This window comes from Pan troglodytes, chromosome 20 (genome assembly GCF_028858775.2).
Source record: "Pan troglodytes isolate AG18354 chromosome 20, NHGRI_mPanTro3-v2.0_pri, whole genome shotgun sequence".
Classification (NCBI taxonomy): domain Eukaryota; kingdom Metazoa; phylum Chordata; class Mammalia; order Primates; family Hominidae; genus Pan; species Pan troglodytes.
This window is the reverse complement of record NC_072418.2, coordinates 23452802-23475724: the sequence shown is the minus strand read 5'-3', so window position 1 is coordinate 23475724 and position 22923 is coordinate 23452802. Positions and strand designations below refer to the sequence as shown.

At 37.7% G+C, this 22923-nt stretch overlaps 1 protein-coding gene across 4 annotated transcripts in view; it reads right to left on the bottom strand.

The window, feature by feature from the left end:
* ZNF430 (zinc finger protein 430) overlaps window positions 1-22923 on the bottom strand; it is a 42119-nt gene that overhangs the window by 6817 nt on the left and 12379 nt on the right. For 2 of the 4 annotated variants that reach the window (XM_063801432.1, XM_063801431.1), the window contains 2 exons: window positions 22333-22459; window positions 21731-21826 (listed from right to left, as the gene is read on the bottom strand). In XM_063801432.1, the coding sequence (XP_063657502.1) occupies window positions 21731-21826; window positions 22333-22459 (223 nt within the window). Of the gene's footprint in view, window positions 1-21722; window positions 21830-22332; window positions 22460-22923 lie in introns of those variants that run through there. The other 2 variants (XM_063801430.1, XM_063801433.1) reach the window with 2 other exon arrangements.

Below are 22923 nucleotides of genomic sequence, written 5' to 3'. Positions count from 1 at the left end.
TGGCACATACATCTTTATTACTTGCTTCTAGGGGCCTATCTACACACTGGTTTCTGTCTCCTATGACATATAGTGCTGAAAGAAATGGTAGTATACTTTGGAATGACAGTTTAAGTCTGCTGAGACCAAAGCTAAATGTTACAGCAGCAGAGAGACTGCAGTGCCACACACAGAAAACAGGTGTAGCAAGTTATTACTATTAAGAAGAAACAAAAAAAGGCCAGGTGTGGTGGTTCATGCCTGTAATTCCAGTACTTTGGGAGGCCAAGGCTGGCTGATCACTTGAGGTCACAAGTTTGAGACCAGCCTGGCCAACATGGTGAAACTCCATCTCTACTAAAAAAACAAAACAAAAGTTAGCCAGGTGTGATAGCGTGCACCTGTATTCCCAGCTACTTGGGAGGCTGAGGCAGGAGAATCACTTGAACCCAGGTGGCGGAGGGTGCAGTGAGCCGAGATTGCGCCACTGCACTCCAGTCTGGGAGACAGAGCAAGACTCCATCTGACAAAAAAAAAAAAAAACTAAAAAAAGAAGAAACAGAAACTCTTAATTAAAAAATAAACACAAAATTGTAGACAAGACACATTCTAGCAACATGTTTGAGAGACTCCCAGTATCTCTAATCAAGACAATTGTCCAGACTATGCCAGGACAAAGCTACATTATAAAGACTGTGACAGGTAGCTTTTTTAAATGTACAAATTTCAATCAAAGATTACAATGTATACAAAATAAGGCAATATGGTTTTATCAATAATATAAAAGTTTCAGAGAGAAACCATAAAAAATGTATATATTAATTTTAAAAATTGAAAACAAATTGAATAATACTCAGTGAGTGACATAGAAACATAGAGAACTACAGAAAATCAGAAAAATGAGGGTAAGAACAAAAATATGTAAAATACCAGAAAAACAGAAATTATGAAGGCAAAAAATATCAAAAAGACTAACTGAAAAATCCTGAAAGAAAAAATGACAGCTGGGCGCGGTGGCTCATGCCTGTAATACCAGCACTTTGGGAGGCTGAGACAGGCGCATCACGAGGTCAGGAGATCGAGACCATCCTGGCTAATACGGCGAAACCTTGTCTCTACTAAAAAAAATAGAAAAAATCAGCTGGGCGTGGTGGCGGGCGCCTGTAGTCCCAGCTATGCGGGAGGCTGAGGCAGGAGAATGGCGTGAACCCGGGAGGCGGAGCTTATAGTGAGCGGAGATGCGCCACTGCACTCCAGCCTGGGCGACAGAGCGAGACTCCGTCGCAAAAAAAAAAAAAAAAAAAAGACGTAAAAATGAAGAAGCTCAAAAAACAAACTAGGATACACACAAAGATATTTATAACAAACACATATATAAGCACAATTTCAAAAGTCACAGGCAAAAACAGCCTCTTGGAAACTGCAAGATAAAAGTGATGTCATTTGCAAGCATAGTCTTATGAGACAGCCAGTAAATTGTCAACAAAAATTTTGCAGGCCAGAATACTGTCTGATATAGTCAAAGTCCTGAAAAAAATAGCTATCAAGTGAGTATAATACCATCAGCAAATATGTCCTGCTAAATAAAAAAAAAAAACCTTAAAAAATAACCAAATTCTGAAAAAGTGCATTGGTACTCCGTATGCTCTACATATAAAAAGATGCTAAAAGCAGTTGCTTCTACTGAAAATAACATTATTCAATGAAACAACACATCATCATAGAAAAATACATTATTTTCTGGAAAAGATATGCACAAACACAAAAATTGAATTTTTAAGCATTATTATAATGGTGCAGAAAACATTTTTAATTATTTTCTAAAATTTGAAAGTTAAAAGCATAGAAATCATTATGAACATCTGTTAGTTAATATACAACATAAAAAATATAATTCAAACATCAATGAAAAATTTGAGGGCAGATGTAATGAGAGAAAATATTTGCATGTAACTGAAGTTTTTTTCTTTTTACCAGACTGAAATATATCGTTGTATCTTTTAGAGGTTTTATGTAATCCCCAAGATAGCACAAATAATATATTTGTATAGATACACAAACAAAATAAGAAAGAAGTAAAAGTATATCAACATAAAAACAAAAAAGACACAAATTAAGAGAGAAAATGAGAGACAAAGATACAACAATCAAATACAACAATAAAATAACATTAATGTCTTTCTGTTTCAGAGTTTATATATATACACATACATATATATAACTAACTTTCCACTCAAGAGACATGCGTTCCATAAAGTGATTTATTAAAAAAATTTTTGGCTGGGCGCAGTGGCTCACGCCTGTAATCCCAGCACTTTCAGAGGCCAAGATGAGCGGATCACCTGAGGTCAGGAGTTTGAGACCAGCCTGGCCAACATGGTGAAATCTCATCTTTAGCAAAAATACAAAAATTAGCTCAGTGTGGTGGTACCTGCCTGTAATCCCAGCTACTCGGGAGGCTGAGGCAGGAGAATCACTTGAACCTGGAAGGCGGAAGTTGCAGTGAGCCAAGATCATGCCATTGCACTCCAGCCTGGGCGACATAGTGAGACTTTGTATCAAAATAAATAAATAAATAAAAATAAAAAAACCAATGTAGAAAATAACCTATATGTGATGGTCCATTCTCAATTCTAAGTGCGTTAGTTTTAAGCAGGTTACATGGAAATAAAGACATAAACAAGCAAAGTGTACTGAGTCATCACCCCCCTCCTTCCTGCCTTCTCTTTTACCCAGTAGCCAGGCGCCTATAGGTCAGGGTCCCCGCAACTACACCCCCTCCACCCCACCAAAAAATTTAGGTTAGTTTGCAACATAGATAATTGTACCCTTTCTTATCAGCTAAGTGCAGCCACTAGGGCCACAAATCAAATGTCTGAAGAGTCCTGAACAGTCACGATGCATTTTGGGCTGCAACAAAATGCAACAAGACAACTCGTAAAAGAAACACCTAAAGCCCTTGCCAATAGGTGACATCTGGGAAGACTGTGACCCAATAGTAGTCAGCCTATGAGGAACCGGGGGGAGGGACCTGTGCACTAAGAGATAAATTGTTTGTTGAAACTGTGCTGCGTGTGCCTGTATGCCAGACACTCAATCTTGCAAGACCGTCATTAAAAGTCTCACTTTCGCTGTTCTCCAGGTCTCTGAGTCCATTCTTTGGGTTTGGATAGGTGAGTTTGTTTCTCACACCAAGATGCAACTTGCCTTTCTACAAGACTCAGCTAAAATCTAATGACAAAAAAGGATTGAAAGTGGCAAGATGGATTTAGACATTCCATGCAAATATTAACCAAATGAGAGCAGAAGAGACCAAAATAATATTACACAAGCTACATCTTAAGTCAAAAACTGTCATAGTTTATAAAATGTACTTTAGGTCAAAACTGCAAAGAGACAAAGACATTAAACAATAATACATTCATTTACTGGGAACCTATGTATATATATGTGTGTGTGTGTGTTTGTATCTCACATTAAGTCTCCAAATATATAAAGCAAATATTGAAAGAATGGAAAAAACACTTAGACAGTAATATAATTATGGTAGGACATTTCAATACCCAACTTTCTGTAATAAAAATAACACAAGACAGAATATTAGTAAGTAAAGAGAGGACTTGAAGGCAGTATAAAACAACTATTTCTAACAGAGGTATAGAGAAGACACCTCAACAATATCAGGATGCATGCCCTTCTCAGTAGCTCATACAACATCTCCTTGATAGACCACCTGGTAGGCAAAAAAAGAAGTCTTAACAAATTTTTTTAATTTTTAAGTTTTTAAAAACAATTTATGAGTTACATTCTATGACCAAAATGAAATGAGTATAAAACAACAGATAAAAACTGAAAAATTTATAACTATATAGATATTAAACACATTCTCCAGCATGCTCCTGTTCAAAGGTTGAAATAATTAATATTTTGAAGATGTCCATACTGCTCAATGTAATACAGAGATTTAATGCAATTTTTTTTTTTAATTTCTCATTGCATTTTTGAGGAAACAGAAACAGCAACTCCAAAAGTAGTATATGGACTCTCAAAAGACAATAAAGTACCCAAAGTATTCAAAAAAAGGAACAATGTTGAAGTCATTATAGTTCCTGATTTCAAAATACATTACAAAGTTACAGAATAAAAACAATTTGGTATGAGTATAATGGCTAAAAAATGGACTAATAGGCTGGGTGCAGTGGCTCATGCCTATAATTCCAGCACTTTGGGGAGCCAAGGTGGGCGGATCATGAGGTCAAGAGATCGAGACCATCCAGGCCAACATAAAACTCCATCTCTACTAAAAATAAACAAATTAGCTGGGCTTGGTGGTACGAGCCTGTAGTCCCAGCTACTCAAGAGGCTGAGGCAGGAGAATCACTTGAACCCGGGAGGTGGAGGTTGCAGTGCGCCGAGATCGCACCACTGCACTCCAGCCCGGGTGACAAAGCGAGACTGTCTCAAAACAAAGTGAACTAATAAAATAGAAGTTAGCACATATATAAATGTTCACATATATGGCCATATGAAGTTATTTGCATATCCATAATTATTGCAGCATTGCTACTGAAAGCCAGTAGGTAAAAGGAATGCAAATTTCTGTCACCAAATTATTCAGTAGATATAATTTAAAATATAAAAATACTGGAATATCACCTAGGACTTAAAAAGCCAAAAATATTCTAACAATTATAAAGATAAAGCTTGATGATATTATGCAAAATGAAATGAGCCAGCCACAAAAAGAGACTGTAGGAGATACATGAAGCAGTTACACTCTTAGAAAAAGAAAACAGAGTGGTGTTTGCAAAGTGCCAGAAAGTCAGAAAAATTGGTTCTTGTTTAATGTGTATTGAGATTTAGCTTTGCAACATATAAATATTATAGGGATATGTTGCATAACATTGTCATATAATTAATATGACTAAACAGCATATTTTATTTTTTTCAAAGACGGAATCTTGCTCTGTTGCCCAGGCTGGAGTGAGGTGGCATGATCTCAGCTCACTGCAACCTCTACCTCCCGGGTTCAAGTTATTCTCCTGCCTCAGCCTCCCGAGTAGCTAGGACTACAGGCACTCGCCACCACACCCAGGTAATTTTTGTATTTTTAGTAGAGACGGGGTTTCACCAAGATAGCCAGACTGGTCTCGAACTCCTGACCTCGGGCAATCCTCCCACCTTGTCCTCCCAAAGAGCTGGGATTACAGGCATGAGACACTGCACCTGGCCTAAACAGCATATTTTAAAATGTTTGATAATAAATTTTGTTATGTGGTTCTGACAAGTAAAAATAAACAATAATACCTAAAAAAGATACAAAGTTATGATAGTTTGTATATAATCTTCAAATCCAAGAGTGTTTCTTCCACACAAAAATAATATAGGTTCACAATAGATATTGAAATTAGGAGATGACTGCTCACCTAGACAAGATTGAACAACCACTCACAACAAACCTACATAACAAATATACAAGTCATAAAAAATACAGAGATAATATTTATACAGGGAAAAAGAGATAATTATATTGGCAATAGACATATGGCTGATTTATATTTGATTTTGCTCCAAACTGCCTTAAATTGTACAGAGTTAAACACTGTCATACACAATTACAATATAAACTAAAACATCAAAACACAGTTAACTGGTATGAGGTGGCATACCCTAAAATATATAACATAAAAATATAAAATTGCAAAACAAAAGAAAAATATGGAATGTAAAACTTATTGGACACCATCAAGTCCATCAATATATTCATGAAATAAATCTTAGAAGAAGAATATAGGGGGGCTGGGCACAGTGGCTCATGCCTGTAATGCCAGCACTTTGGGAGGCCGAGGCAGGCGGATCACGCAGTCAGGAGATCGAGACCATCCTGGCTAAGACGGTGAAACCCTGCCTCTACTGAAAAAATACAAAAAAATTAGCCGGGTGTGGTGGTGGGCGCCTGTGGTCCCAGCTACTCGGGAGGCTGAGGTAGAAGAATGGTGTGAACCTGGGAGGCAGAGCTTACAGTGAGCTGAGATCGAGCCACCGCACTCCAGCCTGGGCGACAGAGAGAGACTCTGTCTCAAAAAAAAAAAAAAGAGAAGAATAATGTAGGGAAAAAGTAATACAGAGGTAAATTAAAGAAAAAGAAAGCTGAGAACTTCCCAAATTTTGATGTAATAAAAAATTCTAACCAATAATATTTAATTCAAAGTTATTTTACTTGAAAAACAAAATAAAAATACAGACTTTCCTAAATTAAATTTCAGGGTGTTCATTACAAGAAATGTTACACGAAATGTAATGAGAAATGTTACACGAAATGTAACGAGAAATGTTACATGGTGGCCAGAAATAGTGGCTCATGCCTGTAATTCTACAGCTTTAGGAAGCCAAGGCAGTCAGATCTCTTGAGACCAGGAGTCCAAGATCCAGTCTGAGAAACACAGACTCTGCATATAAACAAATAGAAATGCTAAAATGAATCCATTTTGTTGAAAAATAAAATGATGCTAGACAGCATCATAAAACCATATATAAATATAAAGCTCCCTATTAAATATAAATATACAGATACATATAGAATTTTTTACTATCATAATAATGGTGCATAAAACCGTTAAAGTTCTGTAGATATAAAAATACAAGATATAAATCTGTTAATAGATATATAATTTGTAGTATCAATAACAAACTGGAAAACATAGCAGTATAGGTTTTGTATTTAATTAAAGTTTAAGAAGTTAAAATATATCTTTTTTACTTTTTTTTTTTTTTTTTTTTGAGATGGAGTCTCGCTCTGTCACCCAGGCTGGAGTGCAGTGGCGCAATCTCAGCTCACTGCAACCTCTGCCATCTGGGTTCAAGTGATTATCCTGCCTCAGTCTCAGATGTCCTCCACCACATACCTAATTTTTGTATTTTTAGTAGAGACAGAGTTTCACCATGTTGGCCAGGCTGGTCTCAAACTCCTGACCTCAGGTGATCTATCCATCTCAGCCTCCCAAAGTGTTGGGATTACAGGTGTGAGCCACCATGCCTGGCCTTATTTTTTTAACTTTAAGATATTTTATGCCCCATCCAGGAGGGAGGTGGGGGGCAGCCCCCGCCCGGCCAGCCGCCCCGTCAGGGAGGGAGGTGGGGGCCAGCACCCGCCCGGCCAGCTGCCCCGTCCGGGAGGTTGGGGGGCGCCTCTGCCTGGCCGCCCCTTCTGGGAAGTGAGGAGCCCCTCTGCCCGGCCGCCACCCCGTCTGGGAGGTGTACCCAACAGCTCATTGAGAACGGGCCATGATGACGATGGCGGTTTTGTCAAATAGAAAAGGGGGGAATGTGGGGAAAAGATAGAGAAATCAGATTGTTGCTGTGTCTGTGTAGAAAGTAGACATGGGAGACTTTTCATTTTGTTCTGTACTAAGAAAAATTCTTCTGCCTTGGGATCCTGTTGATCTATGACCTTACCCCCAACCCTGTGCTCTCTGAAACATGTGCTGTGTCCACTCAGGGTTAAATGGATTAAGGGCGGTGCAAGATGTGCTTTGTTAAACAGATGCTTGAAGGCAGCATGCTCGTTAAGAGTCATCACCACTCCCTAATCTCAAGTACCCAGGGACACAAACACTGCGGAAGGCCGCAGGGTCCTCTGCCTAGGAAAACCAGAGACCCTTGTTCACTTGTTTATCTGCTGACCTTCCCTCCACTATTGTCCTATGACCCTGCCAAATCCCCCTCTGCGAGAAACACCCAAGAATGATCAATAAATACTAAAAAAAAAAAAAAAAAAAGATGTTTTATGTAATCTCCATTTTAAGATGATTACATTATACTTCAAGATGATTACATAATATTTATAAAAAGTATGCAAAAAAATGAAAAAATAATCAAAGCATGTAATGACAAAGTTAACAAAAATAAAGGTGGTAAAACAGGAAATGAGAAAAAACTTATCTACAAGAAATACATAAAACAGGAACAATGAGGTGGTTTCTGCAGATCAGCAGACTTAGTCTTTCCTCCTGCTGGCTCTGAGCAATCCAGGCAGTACAGATGTATGGAATTTCCCGCAGTGCAGCACAGCCACTCCACCAAGGTGCAGCCAGAGTGCTTTCTTAAGTGGTTCCCAGATCTCATGCATCCTGACTGGGTGAGACCCCCACAACAGACATCATCAGACAACTTATAAAGGAGTGTTCCCACTGTCATCAGGTCATTCCCCTTCTGGGACAAAGACCCCAAAGGAAGGAGCAAGCAGTCATCTCTGCTATTCTGCAGGCTCCACTGGTTGACACCTCCAGGTGTGGGAGAAACCCAGGCAAATAGGGTCTGAAGTAGATTCCAAGCAAATCACAGCAGTGCTACAGAAAAGTGGCCTGATGGTTAGAAAAACAGAAAGCAACAACAAAAACAGCATGAACAAAAAAGTCCTCACAAGAATCCCATCCAAAGGTCAGCAGCCTCAAAGATCGAAGCTAGAAAAACTCACAAAGATGAAAAGAATAAACCAAAAAATGCTGAAAACTTAAAAAGCCAGAGTGCCTCCTTTCCTCCAAATGATCCCAGCATATCTCCAGCAAGGGCACAGAACTGGGCGGTGGCTAAGGTGGATAAATTGACAAAAGTAGGCTTCAGAAGGTGGGTAATGGTGAACTTTGCTGAGCTAATGCAGTATGTTCTAACCCAATGCAAAGAAGCTAAGAACCATGAAAAACATTACAGGAGCTGTTAACCAAAACAACCAATTTAGAGAGGAACATAAATGACCTGATGGAACTGAAAAACAGCATCAGAACTTCACAACGCAATCACAAGTATCAATAACTGAGTAGACCAAGCCAAGGAAAGAACTTCAGAGCTTGAAGACAATCTTGCTGAAATAAAACAGGCAGACAAGATTGAAGAAAAAAGAATAAACGGGAATGAGAGAAATCTCCGAGGTCTATGAGATTATGTAAAAAGACCAAACCTATGACTGACTGGGGTACCTTAAATAGATAGGGAGAATGGAACCAAGTTAGAAAACATCCTTCAGGATATCATCCAGAAGAACTTTTCCAACCTAACAAGAAAGGCCAACATTCAAATTCAGAAAATCCAGAAAACCCCAGTAAGATACTCCATGAGAAGATCATCCCCAAGACACATAATAATCAGATTCTTCAAGATTGAAATTCAGGAATAAATGATAAGGCAACCAGAGAGAAATGCCACATCACCTACAGACAAAAGTTCATCAGACTAACAACAGACCTTTAAGCAGAAACCCTACAAGCCGTAAGAGATTGGGGGCCACTACTCAACATTCTTAAAGAAAAGAATTTCTAACCAAGAATATCCAGGAAAACTAAGCTTCATAAGTAAAGGAGGAATAAAATCATTTGCAGACAAGTAAACGCTGAAGGAATTCATCACCACCAGGCCTGCCTTGCAAGAGCTCCTGAAAGAAGCACTAAACATGGAAAGAAAAAAACCATTACTAGCCACTACAAAAACACACTGAAGTACAAAGACCAATGACACTATGAAAAAACTACATCAAAGAGTCTTCAAAATAACCAGCTAGCACCATGAAAACAGGATCAAATTCACACATAGCAATATTAACCTTAAACTTTTTTTTTTTTTTTTTTGAGATGGAGTCTTGTTCTGTCACCCAGGCTGGAGTGCAGTGCACAATCTTGACTAACTGCAACATCTGCCTCCCAGGTTCAAGCAATTCTGCCTCAGCTTCCTGAGCAGCTGGGATTACAGATGAGCACCACCATGACAGGCTAATTTTTATATTTTTAGTAGAGGTGGGGTTTCACCATGTTGGCCAGGCTGGTCATGAACTCCTGACCTCAGGTGATTCACCTGCCTCAGCCTCCCAAAGTGCTGGGATTACAGGCATAAGCCACCGTGCCTGGCCTAATCTTAAATTTAAATGGGCTAAATGCCCTCATTAAAAGACACAGAATGTCAAGCTGATTAAAGAGTCAAGACCCATTGGTGTGCCATATTCAAGAAACCCATCTCACATGCAAAGACACACACATGCTTAAAATGAAGGAGTGGAGGAAAATTCACCAAGCAAATAAAAGAAGAAAAAAGGAGGAGTTGCAATTGTAGTTTCTGACAAAATAGACTTTAAACCAACAAAGATCAAAACAGAAAAAGAAGGGCATTACATAATGCTAAAGGAATCAATTCAAGGAGGATCCAGATTTATAAAACACATTATTAGAGACCTACAAAGGGACTTAAACTCCCACACAATAATAGTGGGAGACTTTAACACCCTACTGCCAATATTAGACCAACAATTGAGACAGAAAAGTAACAAAGATATTCAGGACTTGAACTCAGCTTTGGGTCAAATGGACCTGATAGATATTTACAGAACTCTCCAGCCAAAAACAACACAATACACATTCTCCTAAGTGCCACATGGCACTTACTTTAAAATTGATCACATAATTGGAAGGAATACTCCTTAGCAAATGCAAAAGAACTGAAATCATAACAGTCTCTCAGACCACAGTGCAATCAAATTGGAACTCGAGAGTAAGAAACTCACTCAAAACCACACAAGTACATGGAAATTGAACGACCTGCTCCTGAATGACTTCTGGGTAAATAATAAAATTAAATCAGAAACCAAGAAATTCTTTGAAACCAATGAGAACAAAGAGACTATGTATTAGAATCTGTAGAATGCAGCTAAAGCAGTGTTAAGGGGAAAATTTATAGCACTACATAGCCACAGCAAAAAGCTGGAAAGATCTCAAAATGACACCCTAACATTACAATTAAAAGAACAAGAGAATCAAGAGCAAACAAACCCCAAAGCTAACAGAAGACAAGAAATAAGAAGAATCCGAGTGAAACTGAAAGAGATAGAGACACAAAAAACCCTTAAAAAAACCAATAAATCCAGGAGCTATTTTTTGAAAACATTAATAAAATAGAACACTAACTAGAGTAATGGAGAACAAAAGAGAGAAGAAGAAACAGACACAATACAAAATCATAAAGAGGATATCACCACTGACCCCACAGAAATACAAACCATCAGAAAATACTATAAACACCTGTATGCACATAAACTGAAAAAGCTAGAAGAAGTAGATAAATTACTGGACACATACACCCTCCCAAGACCAAACCAGGAAAAATTTGAATCCTGAATAGACCAATAAGAAGTTTTGAAATTGAGGAAGTAATAAATAGCCTGCAAACTAAAAATGCCCAGAGGCAGATGGATTTACAGCTGAATTCTACCAGAGGTACAAAGAGGAGTTGGTACCATTTCTTCTGAAACTATTTCAAATGATAGAAAAAGAGGGACTCCACTCTAACTCATTTTATAAGATCAGCATCATTCTGATACCAAGATCTGGCAAAGATATAACAAGAAACTTCAAGCCAATATCCCTGATAAACATTGATGCAAAAATTCTCAATAAAACACTGGCAAACCAAATCCAGCAGCACATCGAAAAGCTTATCCACTGCGATCAAGTCAGCTTCATCCCTGGGATGCAAGGCTATTTCAACATAAACAAATCAATAAATACAATTCATCATATAAACAGAACTAAAAACAAAATCCATATGATTATCTCAATAGATGCAGAAAAGGTCTTTGATTAAATTCAACATACCTTCATGTTAAAAATGCTCAATAAACTAGGTATTTATGGAACATACCTCAAAATAATAAGAGTCATTTATGATGAACCCACAGCCAATATCATACCGAAAGGGCAAAAGCTGGAAGCATTCCCCTTGAAAACTGGTACAACAAGAAGGCCCTCTCTCACCACTCTTATTCAACGTAGTATTGGAAGTTCTGGCCAGGAAAATCAGGCAAGAAAAATAAATAAGGGGTATTCAAATAGGAAGTCAAACTGTCTGTGTTTGCAGATGACATGATCCCATATCTAGAATGCCCCAATGTCAGCCCAAAAGCTCCTTCAGCTAATAAGAAGCTTCAGCAAAGTCTCAGGATACAAAATCAATGTGCAAAAATTACAAGCATTTCAATACATTAACAATAAACAAGCAGAGAGCCATATCATGAATGAACCTCCATCCACAATTGCTACAAAAAGAATAAAATACCTAGGAATACAGCTAACAAGGTAAGTGAAGGACCTCTTTAAGGAAAATACAAACCACTGCTCAAGAAAATCAGAGAGGACACAAACAAATGGAAAAGATAGAAAGAATCAATATTGTAAAAACGGCCATACTGCCAAAAGTAATTCAATGCTTATCCCACTAAACTATTACTGACATCTTTCACAGAATTAGAAAAAACTATTTTAAAATTCATATGGAACCCAAAAGACCCCATATAGCCAACAAAATTCTAAGCAAAAAGAACAAAGCTGGAAGCATCATGCTATCTGACTTCAAACTACACCACAAGGCTATAGTAACCAAAACATCCTGGTACTGGTATAAAAACATACACATAGACCAATGAAAAAGAATGCAGAACTCAGAAATAAGACTGCTTATCTACAACCATCTGATCTTTGAAAAATCTGACAAAAACAAGCAATGAGGAACAAACTCCCTATTTAATGAATGGTGCTGGGAGAATTGGCTAGCCATATGCAGAAAACTGAAACTGGAACCCTTCCTTACACCTGTACAAAAATTAACTCAAGATGGATTAAAGACTTAAATATGAAACCAAAAACTATAAAAACGTTAGAAGAAAATCTAGGCAATACCATTCAGGACATAGGCATGGACAAAGATTTCATCATGAAAACGTCAAAAGCAACTGCAACAAAAGCAAAACTTGACAAATAGAATCTAATTAAACTAAAAACCTTCCGCACAACAACAAAAAAACTATCATCAGAGTGAACAGACAACCTACAGAATCGGAGAACATTTTTGCAACCTATTCATCTAACAAACGTTAACATCCAGAGTCTAAAAGGAACTTAAGCAAATTTACAAGAATAAAACAACCCCATTAAAAAGTGGGCAAAGAACATGGACACTTCTCAAAAGAATATATTTATGTGGCCAAGAAACAAACAAAGCTCAACATCAGGGATCGTTAGAGAAGTGCAAATCAAAACCAGAATTACATACCATCTTATGCCAGTAAGAATAGTGGTTATTTTTTTCTAAATTTTTTTTTTTTTTTTTTTAGACGGAGTCTCACTCTTTGCCCAGGCTAGAGTGCAGTGGCGCGATCTCGGCTCACCGCAAGCTCTGCCTCCCAGGTTCACGCCATTCTCCTACCTCAGCCTCCCGAGTAGCGGGGACCACAGGCGTCCGCCACCACGCCCAGCTAATTTTTTATATTTTTAGCAGGCACGGGGTTTCACCATGTTAGCCAGGATGGTGTCGATCTCCTGACCTTGTGATCCTCCTGCCTCGGCACCCCCAAAGTGCTGGGATTACAGGCGTGAGCCACCGTGCCCGGCCAAGAATCATGATTATTAAAAAGTCAAGAAACAACAGATGCTGATGAGGCTGTGGAGAAACAGAAATACTTTTACACTGTCGGTGAGAATGTAAATTAGTTCAATCATTGTGGAAGACAGTATGGGAATTCCTCAAGGACCTAGAAACAGAAATACCATTTGACCCAGTAACCCCATTACTGTGTATATACCCAAAGGAATATAAATAATTCTGTTATAAAGATATGTGGATGTGTATGTTCATTGCAGCACTATTTACAATAGCAAAGACATGGAATCAACCCACATGCCCATCAATAATAGACTGGATAAAGAAAATGTGGTACATATACACTATGGAATACTATGCAACCATAAAAAAGAATAAGAGCATGTAGTTTGCAAAGGCATGGATAAAGCTGAAAGCCATTATCCTCAGCAAACTAATGCAGGAACACAAAACCAAACACCACATGTTCTCACTCGTAAATGAGAGCCGAACAATAAGAACACATGGGCTGGGCATGGTGGCTCATGCCTGCAATTTCAGCACTTTGGGAGGCTGAGGTGGGCAGATCACGAGGTCAGGAGATCAAGACCATCCTGGCCAGCGTGGCGAAACCCCATCTCTTCTAAAAATACAAAAATTAGCTGAGAATGGTGGTGCATGCCTGTAATCCCAGCTACTTGGGAGGCTGAGGCAGGAGAATCGCTTGAACCAGGGTGTCAGAGTTTGCAGTGAGCTGAGATCATGCCACAGCACTCCAGCCTGGTGACAGAGCAAGACTCTGTCTCAACAACAACAACAAAAACAAAAACAAACATGGACACAAAGAGGGGAACAACACACACTGGAACCTGTCAGAGTAGGGGAAACAGCATCAAGATAAACAGCTAATGCATGCAGGGCTTCACACCTAAGTGATGAATTGATAGGTGCAGTAAACCACCATGGGACATGTTTACCTATGTAACAAACTTGTAAATCCTGTACATGTATCCCAGAACACACAAAAAATAATATTTAAACAAAACAATAACAATGAAACTGGTAATAGTAACTTTATTTCTTTAAGCAATCATTTTAAATATAAATTAATTAAACTACTTAATAAAAAAAAAGTAATCTCAGGACTTTGGGAGGCCCAGAGGGGCTGATTACTTTAACTCAGGAGTCTGAGACCAGACTGGAGAACATGGCAAAATTCTGTCCCTACAAAAACAAAAACAAAAACAAAAACAATAAAATGAGCTGGGCGTGACGGCACACATTTGCAGCCCAGCTACTTGGAAGCTGAGATGAGATCATCTGAGTTTGGGAGGTTGAGGCTGCAGTGAGCTGTAATCATGCCACTGCAAACCAGCTTGGTTGACAGAATGAGACTCTATCTCAAAAATAGATAAATTTATAAAAAGAAAAAGAAATAAGATGCTTGAGTAGTTTAAGTAAAAAAGCATACAATACACTGTCTATAACAGACTCATTTTAGCATTGAGTCAAATAGGCTGAAAGTAATAGAATGAAAAGAATCTATATTACATGCAAATAGTAACCATAATTGGGTGAGGTGGTAGTAATTATATTGAATATAATATGCTTTAAGTCAAGTACTAACATGAGACAAACACTGATACTATATAATGGCCAAATGGGTCAAGAATCTATAACTATCATATCTATCTATTTATGTTTATATGTATATGTATATATAACATCAGGACTCCAATATATATAAAGCATATTTTGGCAAAGGTAAAGCAAGAAATATACAGCAACATAATAATTGTAGACATCAAGATCCCATTTGCAATAATAAATAGAAAATTTAGATAAAAGATCAGTAAGAAAACAGACAACATTATAGACTGTATTAACTATTTTGCATATAGACAAATAACTGAGAGTGGATAAATTATAAAGTAAAAAGGTTTATTTGGTTTACAATTTGGCAGACTGTATAAGAAGTGTGTGCCAGTATCTGTTTCTGGTGAGGGTCTCAGGAAACATAATCTTAGTGGAAGGCAGACTAGCTGGACATATCACATGGTAAGAGACAGAGCAAGTGTGAGGTGAAGGAGACAGGTTATTTTAATGAACCAGCTCTCATTTGAATTAATGTAGTGAAAACTTTCTGATTACTAAAAGAATGGTGCCATGGCATTAGTCCCCATGACCCAAACACCTCCTACCAGGTTCCACATCCAACATTGTGTATTACATTGCAGCATGAGCCTTGCAGAACATGGACATCCAAACTGTACCACAGACCAACTAGGCTTAACAGCATGTACAAAACTTTCCAGTTAAAAGCAAGAGAATACACAATATTTTTATTTGGATGTGATATATTCTGTTAGGACACATAACAAGTCTTATTAAAGAATACCACCTGGGAGTAGTGGCTGATACATCTAATCCCAACAATTTGGAAGATGAAGGTGGGAGGATCACTTGGGACCAGAAGTTTGATACCAGACTGAATAATATAGTGAGACTCTGTCACTACAAAAAATCAAAAAATTAGCGAGGCATGGTAGTGCATGTCTGTAGTCTCAGCTACTTAGGAGGAAGAAAAGATCACCTGAGTCAAGGAGGCTGAGGTTGCAGTGAGCCAAAATTATGCCACTATACTCCAGCCTGGGTGACGGAGTATGATCCTGTTTCAAAACAACAACAAATAAATATAAGAAAACCAAAATCATACACTGTGTGTTTTCTGACCAAAACTGAATGAAACTAAAAATTAAAAGCAAAAGTAGGCCGGGTGCGGTGGCTCACACCTGTAATGCCAGCACTTTGGGAGGCCAAGGTGGGTGGATCACCTGGGGTTAGGAGTTCAAGACCAACCTGGCCAACTGAAAACCTGTCTCGACAAAAATACAAAAATTAGCCGGGCATAATGGTGGGTGCCTGTAATCCCAGCTACTTGGGAGGCTGAGGCGGGAGAATTGCTTGAACCTGGGAGGCGGAGGTTGCAGTGAGCCAAGATCACACCATTGCACCCCAGCCTGGGCAACAGAGTGAGACTCCGTCTCAATAAAATAAATAAATAAATAAATAAATAGCAAAAGTAAAACTGTTAAATCCAATAATATATTTGAAAAAAAAAACCACATGGGCCGAGTGTAGTGGCTCACGGCTATAATACTAGCACTTTCAGAGGCCAAGGCAAGAAAATTGCTTGAGCCCAGGAGTTCCAAACTAGCATGGGCAACATAGGAAGATCCTGTCTCTAAAAATAAAAATAAATAAAATAAAAATAAGGCCAAGCATGGTGGCTCATGCCCGTAATCCCAGCACTTCGGGAGGCTGGTGTGGGCGAATCACTTGAGGTCAGGAGTTTGAGACCAGCCTGGCCAACATGGTGAAGCCCCGTCTCTACTAAAAATACAAGTTAGCCAGGCATGGTGGTGGGCACCTGTAATCCCAGCTACTCGGGAGGCTGAGGCAGGAGAATTCCTTGAACCCAGGAGGCGGAGGTTGAAGTGAGCCGAGACCATGCCATTGCACTCCAGCCTGGACGACAGAGCGAGACTCTGTCTCAAATCAATCAGTCAATCAAACACACTCTTCAGCTAAAGGTTCAAAAAGTTTAATTTAGTTAAGTTGTCAATACAACCTACAGTGGTGAACAAATTGAATATAACCTCTATAAAAATGACAATAGCACAGTTTTATTACACAAATATTGTTTAAAATTTTTAAATTTGATTATGAACTATAGCCACACACCCATGAAAAAGAATAAACAGGCATTATACTTCCTGATTTTTAAACATATTAGGCAGGGTGCAGTGGCTCACGCCTGTAATGCCAGCACTTTGTGAGGCCAGGGTAGGGGGATCACCTGAGCTCAGGAGTTTGAGACCAGCCTTGTCAACATTGTGAAACCCCCGTCTCTACTGAAAATACAAAAATTAGCCAGGCATGGTAGTGCACGCCTGTAACCTCAGCTACTTGGACTGAGGCAGAATAATCGCTGAAACCCAGGAGGAGGAGGTTGCAGTGAGCTGAGATCGAGCCACTGCACTCCAGCCTGGGCGAAAGAGCCAGACTCCATCTCAAAAATAATAATAATAAAAAATTAAAAGCTACAGTAACAAAAACAGTGTAATATTGACACAAAGGCAGATAAACAGATGAAAGAACAGAATATGGAACCCAGAAATGAAACCTTTTATATATAATCAAATGATCTACAAAGCTGCCAAGAGGAAACAATAAAGATAGTCTTTTAAAAAACAATGTTAAAAACTAAATATCAATACTGATAAAATAAGGTTGGATCATTTCTTTGAATCATATATAAAAATATTTTAAGTAAAATACTTAGACATAAAAAAACTAATAAGTCTCTTAGAAAAAAACAGAAAGAAGACATGACATTGGTCTTGGCACCATTTTCTTAGATAAGACACTAAATGCCTGAGGAACAACAACAAAAAATTAACTATGCTATACTTCAAAATTTCTGCACATTAAAACAGAACATTTAACTCAGTGAAAATGCCTCCTAGAAAATGGGTAAGAGTATTTCCAAATTACATGTCACAGTTAATATTCAGAATATATAAAAAATCCTTAACACTAAGTTAAATAACTTGATTTGAAAATTAACAATTGAACTAAATTTTTATCATAAAAGATACACAAATGAAAAAAGCATTTGAAATGACATGCAAAATTAATAATTTGTAGAGAAACACATAAAAATAACAATGAAAAATGAAATCATGTCATACCCATTACAATGGCCACTATAAATTATTTAAAAACACCAAATCTGTTGATGATGCAATGAAAATAAAACCTATGTCAATTGTTGGTAGAAAACAAAGATGCAGTCATTATTTTTAAATGTTATAAATGTTTCTCAAGTAATTAAAAATGGAATTATCATCAAATACAGCAATCCTGTTTATCAATTTAAAATATGCAACACATGACCTGGAAGACATATTTGAACATCCATGTTTATTGTACTAGTATTCACAAAAGCTAAAAGGCTGAAGCAACCCAGGTGTCTCTTGATTTATAAGCACATCAAAAATGTAACATATGCGTACAGCGAAATATTATTCAGTCTTAAAAAACAAAATCTTGCCAAGCGTGTGACTCACACCTGTAATCCCAGCACTTTGGGAGGCCGAGGATGGCAGATCACCTGAGGTCAGGAGTTTGAGACCAGCCTGACCAACATGGTGAAACCCTCTCTCTACTAAAAATAAGAAAAAAATTAGCTGGGCATGGTGGCACATGCCTGTAGTCCCAGCTACTCGGGAGGCTGAGGCAGGAGAATCGCTTGAACCGGGGAGGCAGAGGTTGCAGTGAGCCGAGATTGCGTCATTGCACTCCAGCCTGGGTGACAGGACACTCCGTCTCAAAAATTAAAAAAAAAAAAAAAGAAAAAGAAAATCTTGTCACATTTTAAGATAAACTTTGAGAATATTACGTCACCTGAAATAAGCCAGTAACGAAATGATGGATACAGTATGATTCCACTTACATGAGATACTTTAATTAGTCACACTCATAAAAACAGAAAGTGGAAGGGTGTTTGTCAAGGGCTGGAAAGAGGGTAAAATGGGTTGCTGTTATTTAATGGGTATTGAGTTTTAGTTTCACAAAATGTAAACTATCTAAGTCTTTTGCATAACAATGTGAATATAATTAACATGCCTGCGTGAAATGTAGAGCTGTGGTTGTTTTTTTTTTTTTTTTGGAGACACAGTCTCACTCTGTCAAAAAGCTGGAGTGCAGTGGTACAATTATGGCTCACTTCGGCCTCAAACTCTGAGGCTCAAGTAACCCTCCCACCTCAATCTTGCAAGTAGCCTGAACCACAGATGCACAACACTATGCCTGGCTATTTTTAAAAAACATTTTGTAGAGAGGGACTCTCCATATGTTTCCCAGGTTGGTCTCAAACTTTTGAGCTCAAATAATCCTGGATTACAGATGTGAGCCACCACCATGTCTGGCCCTAAAATGTACACCTAAATAGATTTAAGATGGTAAATATTATGTGTTTTTACAACAATTAATTTTTCTAAAGGAAAAACTGAAAAAAATACAGATTTATAAATCTTTTCAAAAATTACCTTCAAATTACAAAAGTGTTTCTCTCACACAAAGGTGAGAGAAACATCATCATTAAACACATGGTGAAAATAAGAGATGGTGAAAATATTTCCATGACTACTCACTTAGGTGAGATAAAACAACCACTGAAAATTAGCTAAGAAAGAATATATACAAGATAAGCCATAACCAATATTGGGGTCATATTTACAGATAAACACACACACACATATATATCTAATTGTGACAGACATATGGCTGATTTATCTCTTAATTATAAGAGATAAACCGAATTGCAAACTGTCTAAAATTATAATACAAAAGTGAAACAAAAAAACACAATAACTCAATGTTAAGAAACCTACACTAACAAAACACTGATATGAAACTGCGCAACAATAGTAAGTGACATATTTACTCATAAAATCTGCTGTGCAACACTGATATACCATTAAAAAAGAATTTGTCTGCATAACTACAGTAATCCTCTCCGGTACTCAATAAAAGCCATACTCATTCACATCCTGATATAAGGACCATTATATATGAACCTGACTGCAGAAACCTGCCCTATTGTCTGCTCTACAGATCAAAGTGTTGAAGGATATTCAGTCTGTCCAAAAATAAAATGAGAATTACAACTACCCAAGCCCCTGTAACAAGCCAACTAAAGGTGGACCCTAGTGCAGACCCAGCAGCCTTGTGACCAAGCTACACCCCCTCTCCACTACAAACCCAGAGAGCATTCTCTGACCCTGGAGACATGACAGAAAAAGATCTTTACCTACTGAAACCAGTTTATAGAAGCTTGAGGAGTTGTTTGCTCCTTCAAATTCATAGACACTAATGCAAAACTATATTGTGCCCATTGTCAATGCTTCTATTTTAACATAGCACTGGAAGTATGTGGCAGAATAATGAGTCAAAAACATTTTTAAAAAGCCACTGAAATTGAACACAAGTAAAAAGTTGCTGTTTGTGGATCATATGATTTTATATATAAAAAACCATGAACACTACATTGAAATTTGTCTGAATTAATACACTCAGTAAATTAGCAAAACATAAAATTAACACACAAGTATTAAGTTATTGTTCCATACACTTTAACAGAGAAAGAAAACAATTTAAAATAGCATTAAAATGACAAATTTCTGAGAACAAGGAAGTAAAAAAATCTTTACAATGAAAGATATGTTATTAATAAAAGAAATTAGAGAAGACACAAATTTAAAAATATTGCATGTCTACAGATTGAAAAAATAAATATTGTTAAAGTGTCCTATTATCTAAGTAATCTATAGATTCAATAAATTCCCTGTCAAAATTTCAGTGGCATTTTTCTTCACAGTAATGGAAAATACAATTCTAAAATTTACAAGAAACAACAATAAACTTCAAATAGCCAAAGCAATCGTGAGGAAAAAGAACAAAGTAGAAAGACATCATGCTTTATAATTTCAAACTATATTTCGAGAATATAGTAATAAGAACAGAATGGAGTGTGCAGAAAAGTTAACAACAACAACAACAAAAAACAATGGAACAGAAACCACTACTATTACACATTTCAGACATGATGAAAAAAGAGAACTAAGAAAATAGTTTGGCCAGGTGCAGTGGCTCACACCTATAATCCTAGTACTTTGGGAGGCCAAGGCGGGTGGATCACTTGAGGTCAGGAGTTTGAGACCAGCCTGCCCAACATGGTGAAACCCTGTCTCTACTAAAAATACAAAAAATTAACTGGGCATGGTGGCAGGTGCCTGTAATTCCACCTACTCAGGAGGCTGAGGCAGGAGAATTGCTTGAATCCAGGAGGCAGAGGTTGCAGTGAGCCTAGATCGTGCCATTGCACTTTAGCCTGGGCAACAAGCATGAAACTCAGTCTCAAAAAAAAAAAAAAAAGAAAGAAAAAAGAAAAGAAAATAGTTTAACATAGAGTTTCTCAAAATCATGTAGATATTTGTGTGTCCCCCAAAACAATGGAAAAGCAGTCAGATTGTGAGTCTCGCATGCCATGAAGAGGACTTTGGTTCTGACAGCAAACTTGAAGGGAGATCACCAAGGGGAAAGAATCCTTAAAGAATTTAAAAGCATAAGACAGAAGATGCCCCTATGCGAGAGCAAAATTTAAAAAAAAACTCAGGCTTCCCAGAAAATATTTGCTTTGGAACACAGCTTCTCAAATAACATTTTAAGCATTGTCTTTCTTTTTTTTTTGGACCTCTCATTCATGTTGTCTGTTGTGTTCACTCTCACCTACCTGGGGGTTCATCTACCATCGCATGTCTCTTCATATTCCAGGGCTCTTTTCCTTGCTCTAGACAGGTGATCAGGTCTGGCTTAGAAACAGCAATACCTGCTTTATTGAAAATAAATAACATGAATCTTTCTCATATTCTTCAGTTACCAACCTAGTACTGTGCTTAGTAAAGAGGATGTAGTAGAATATTCTAGAAAATTAATCCTAAAAATACTAATTTATAACAGAAATTTCTAAGTATTTAGAAAATATTTTACATTTGTAGGTTCTTAATTTCACTGCCTGGCATTCATTAATCAAAAATTGGTGGTGGCAAATAGATTTTAAGATATGGGCAACAACATTTTATGCCACTAAATTTCTGGAATTGCCACTAATCTAGAGTGAAGGATACAGATCAGCCCAGGAATGTGGAAAGTTTAAGTCAAGATAAAACTTCCTGAAAAAATTCTTTTCTATATGGAAAAATCCTCAAGGTTTTCTTAAGAACAAGTATCAGAAACTCATTTATGCAAAGTATAAATTACCAAAAATTATTCTCAAAAAATGAGAAATGAAACCTTTAGGGTATATTAGTAATTGTGTACTAAAGTTATTCTCACCCAAGGAGACCAGGTTTCTGTAGTTCTCTAACATCACTTTTCTATACAAATCCTGCTGAGCAGTGTCCAGGCATTGCCACTCCTCCAGAGAGAATTCTATGGCCACATCCTTAAATGTCAACGGCCCCTGAAAAACACAAGCACATAAGACACACGTATATTTACCAAGTGGCCACGGGCAGAATTTATTATTTGAATTAAAGTGAAATGAGAGAATAAAGAGAATTGGTTCTGACTTGCAGGAATGACTGAAATTATCCAATAATTTTTTTTTTTTTTTGAGACAGAGGCAACCTCTGCATCCTGGCGTCAAGCGATTCTCCTGCCTCAGCCTCCCGAGTAGCTGGGATTACAGGCATGCACCACCACATTCAGCTAATTTTGTATTTTTAATAGAGACGGGGTTTCTCCATGTTGGTCAGGCTGGTCATGAACTCTCAACCTCAGGTGAGCCACCCGCCTTGGCCTCCAAAAATGCTGGGATTACAGGTGTGAGCCACCATGCCCGGCCCCAATAATTTTTCACACAGAAATATTATCTAATGTTTTCTCTAACTCTGAGAGAAGAGAATGGCATAAGATCCATAACAC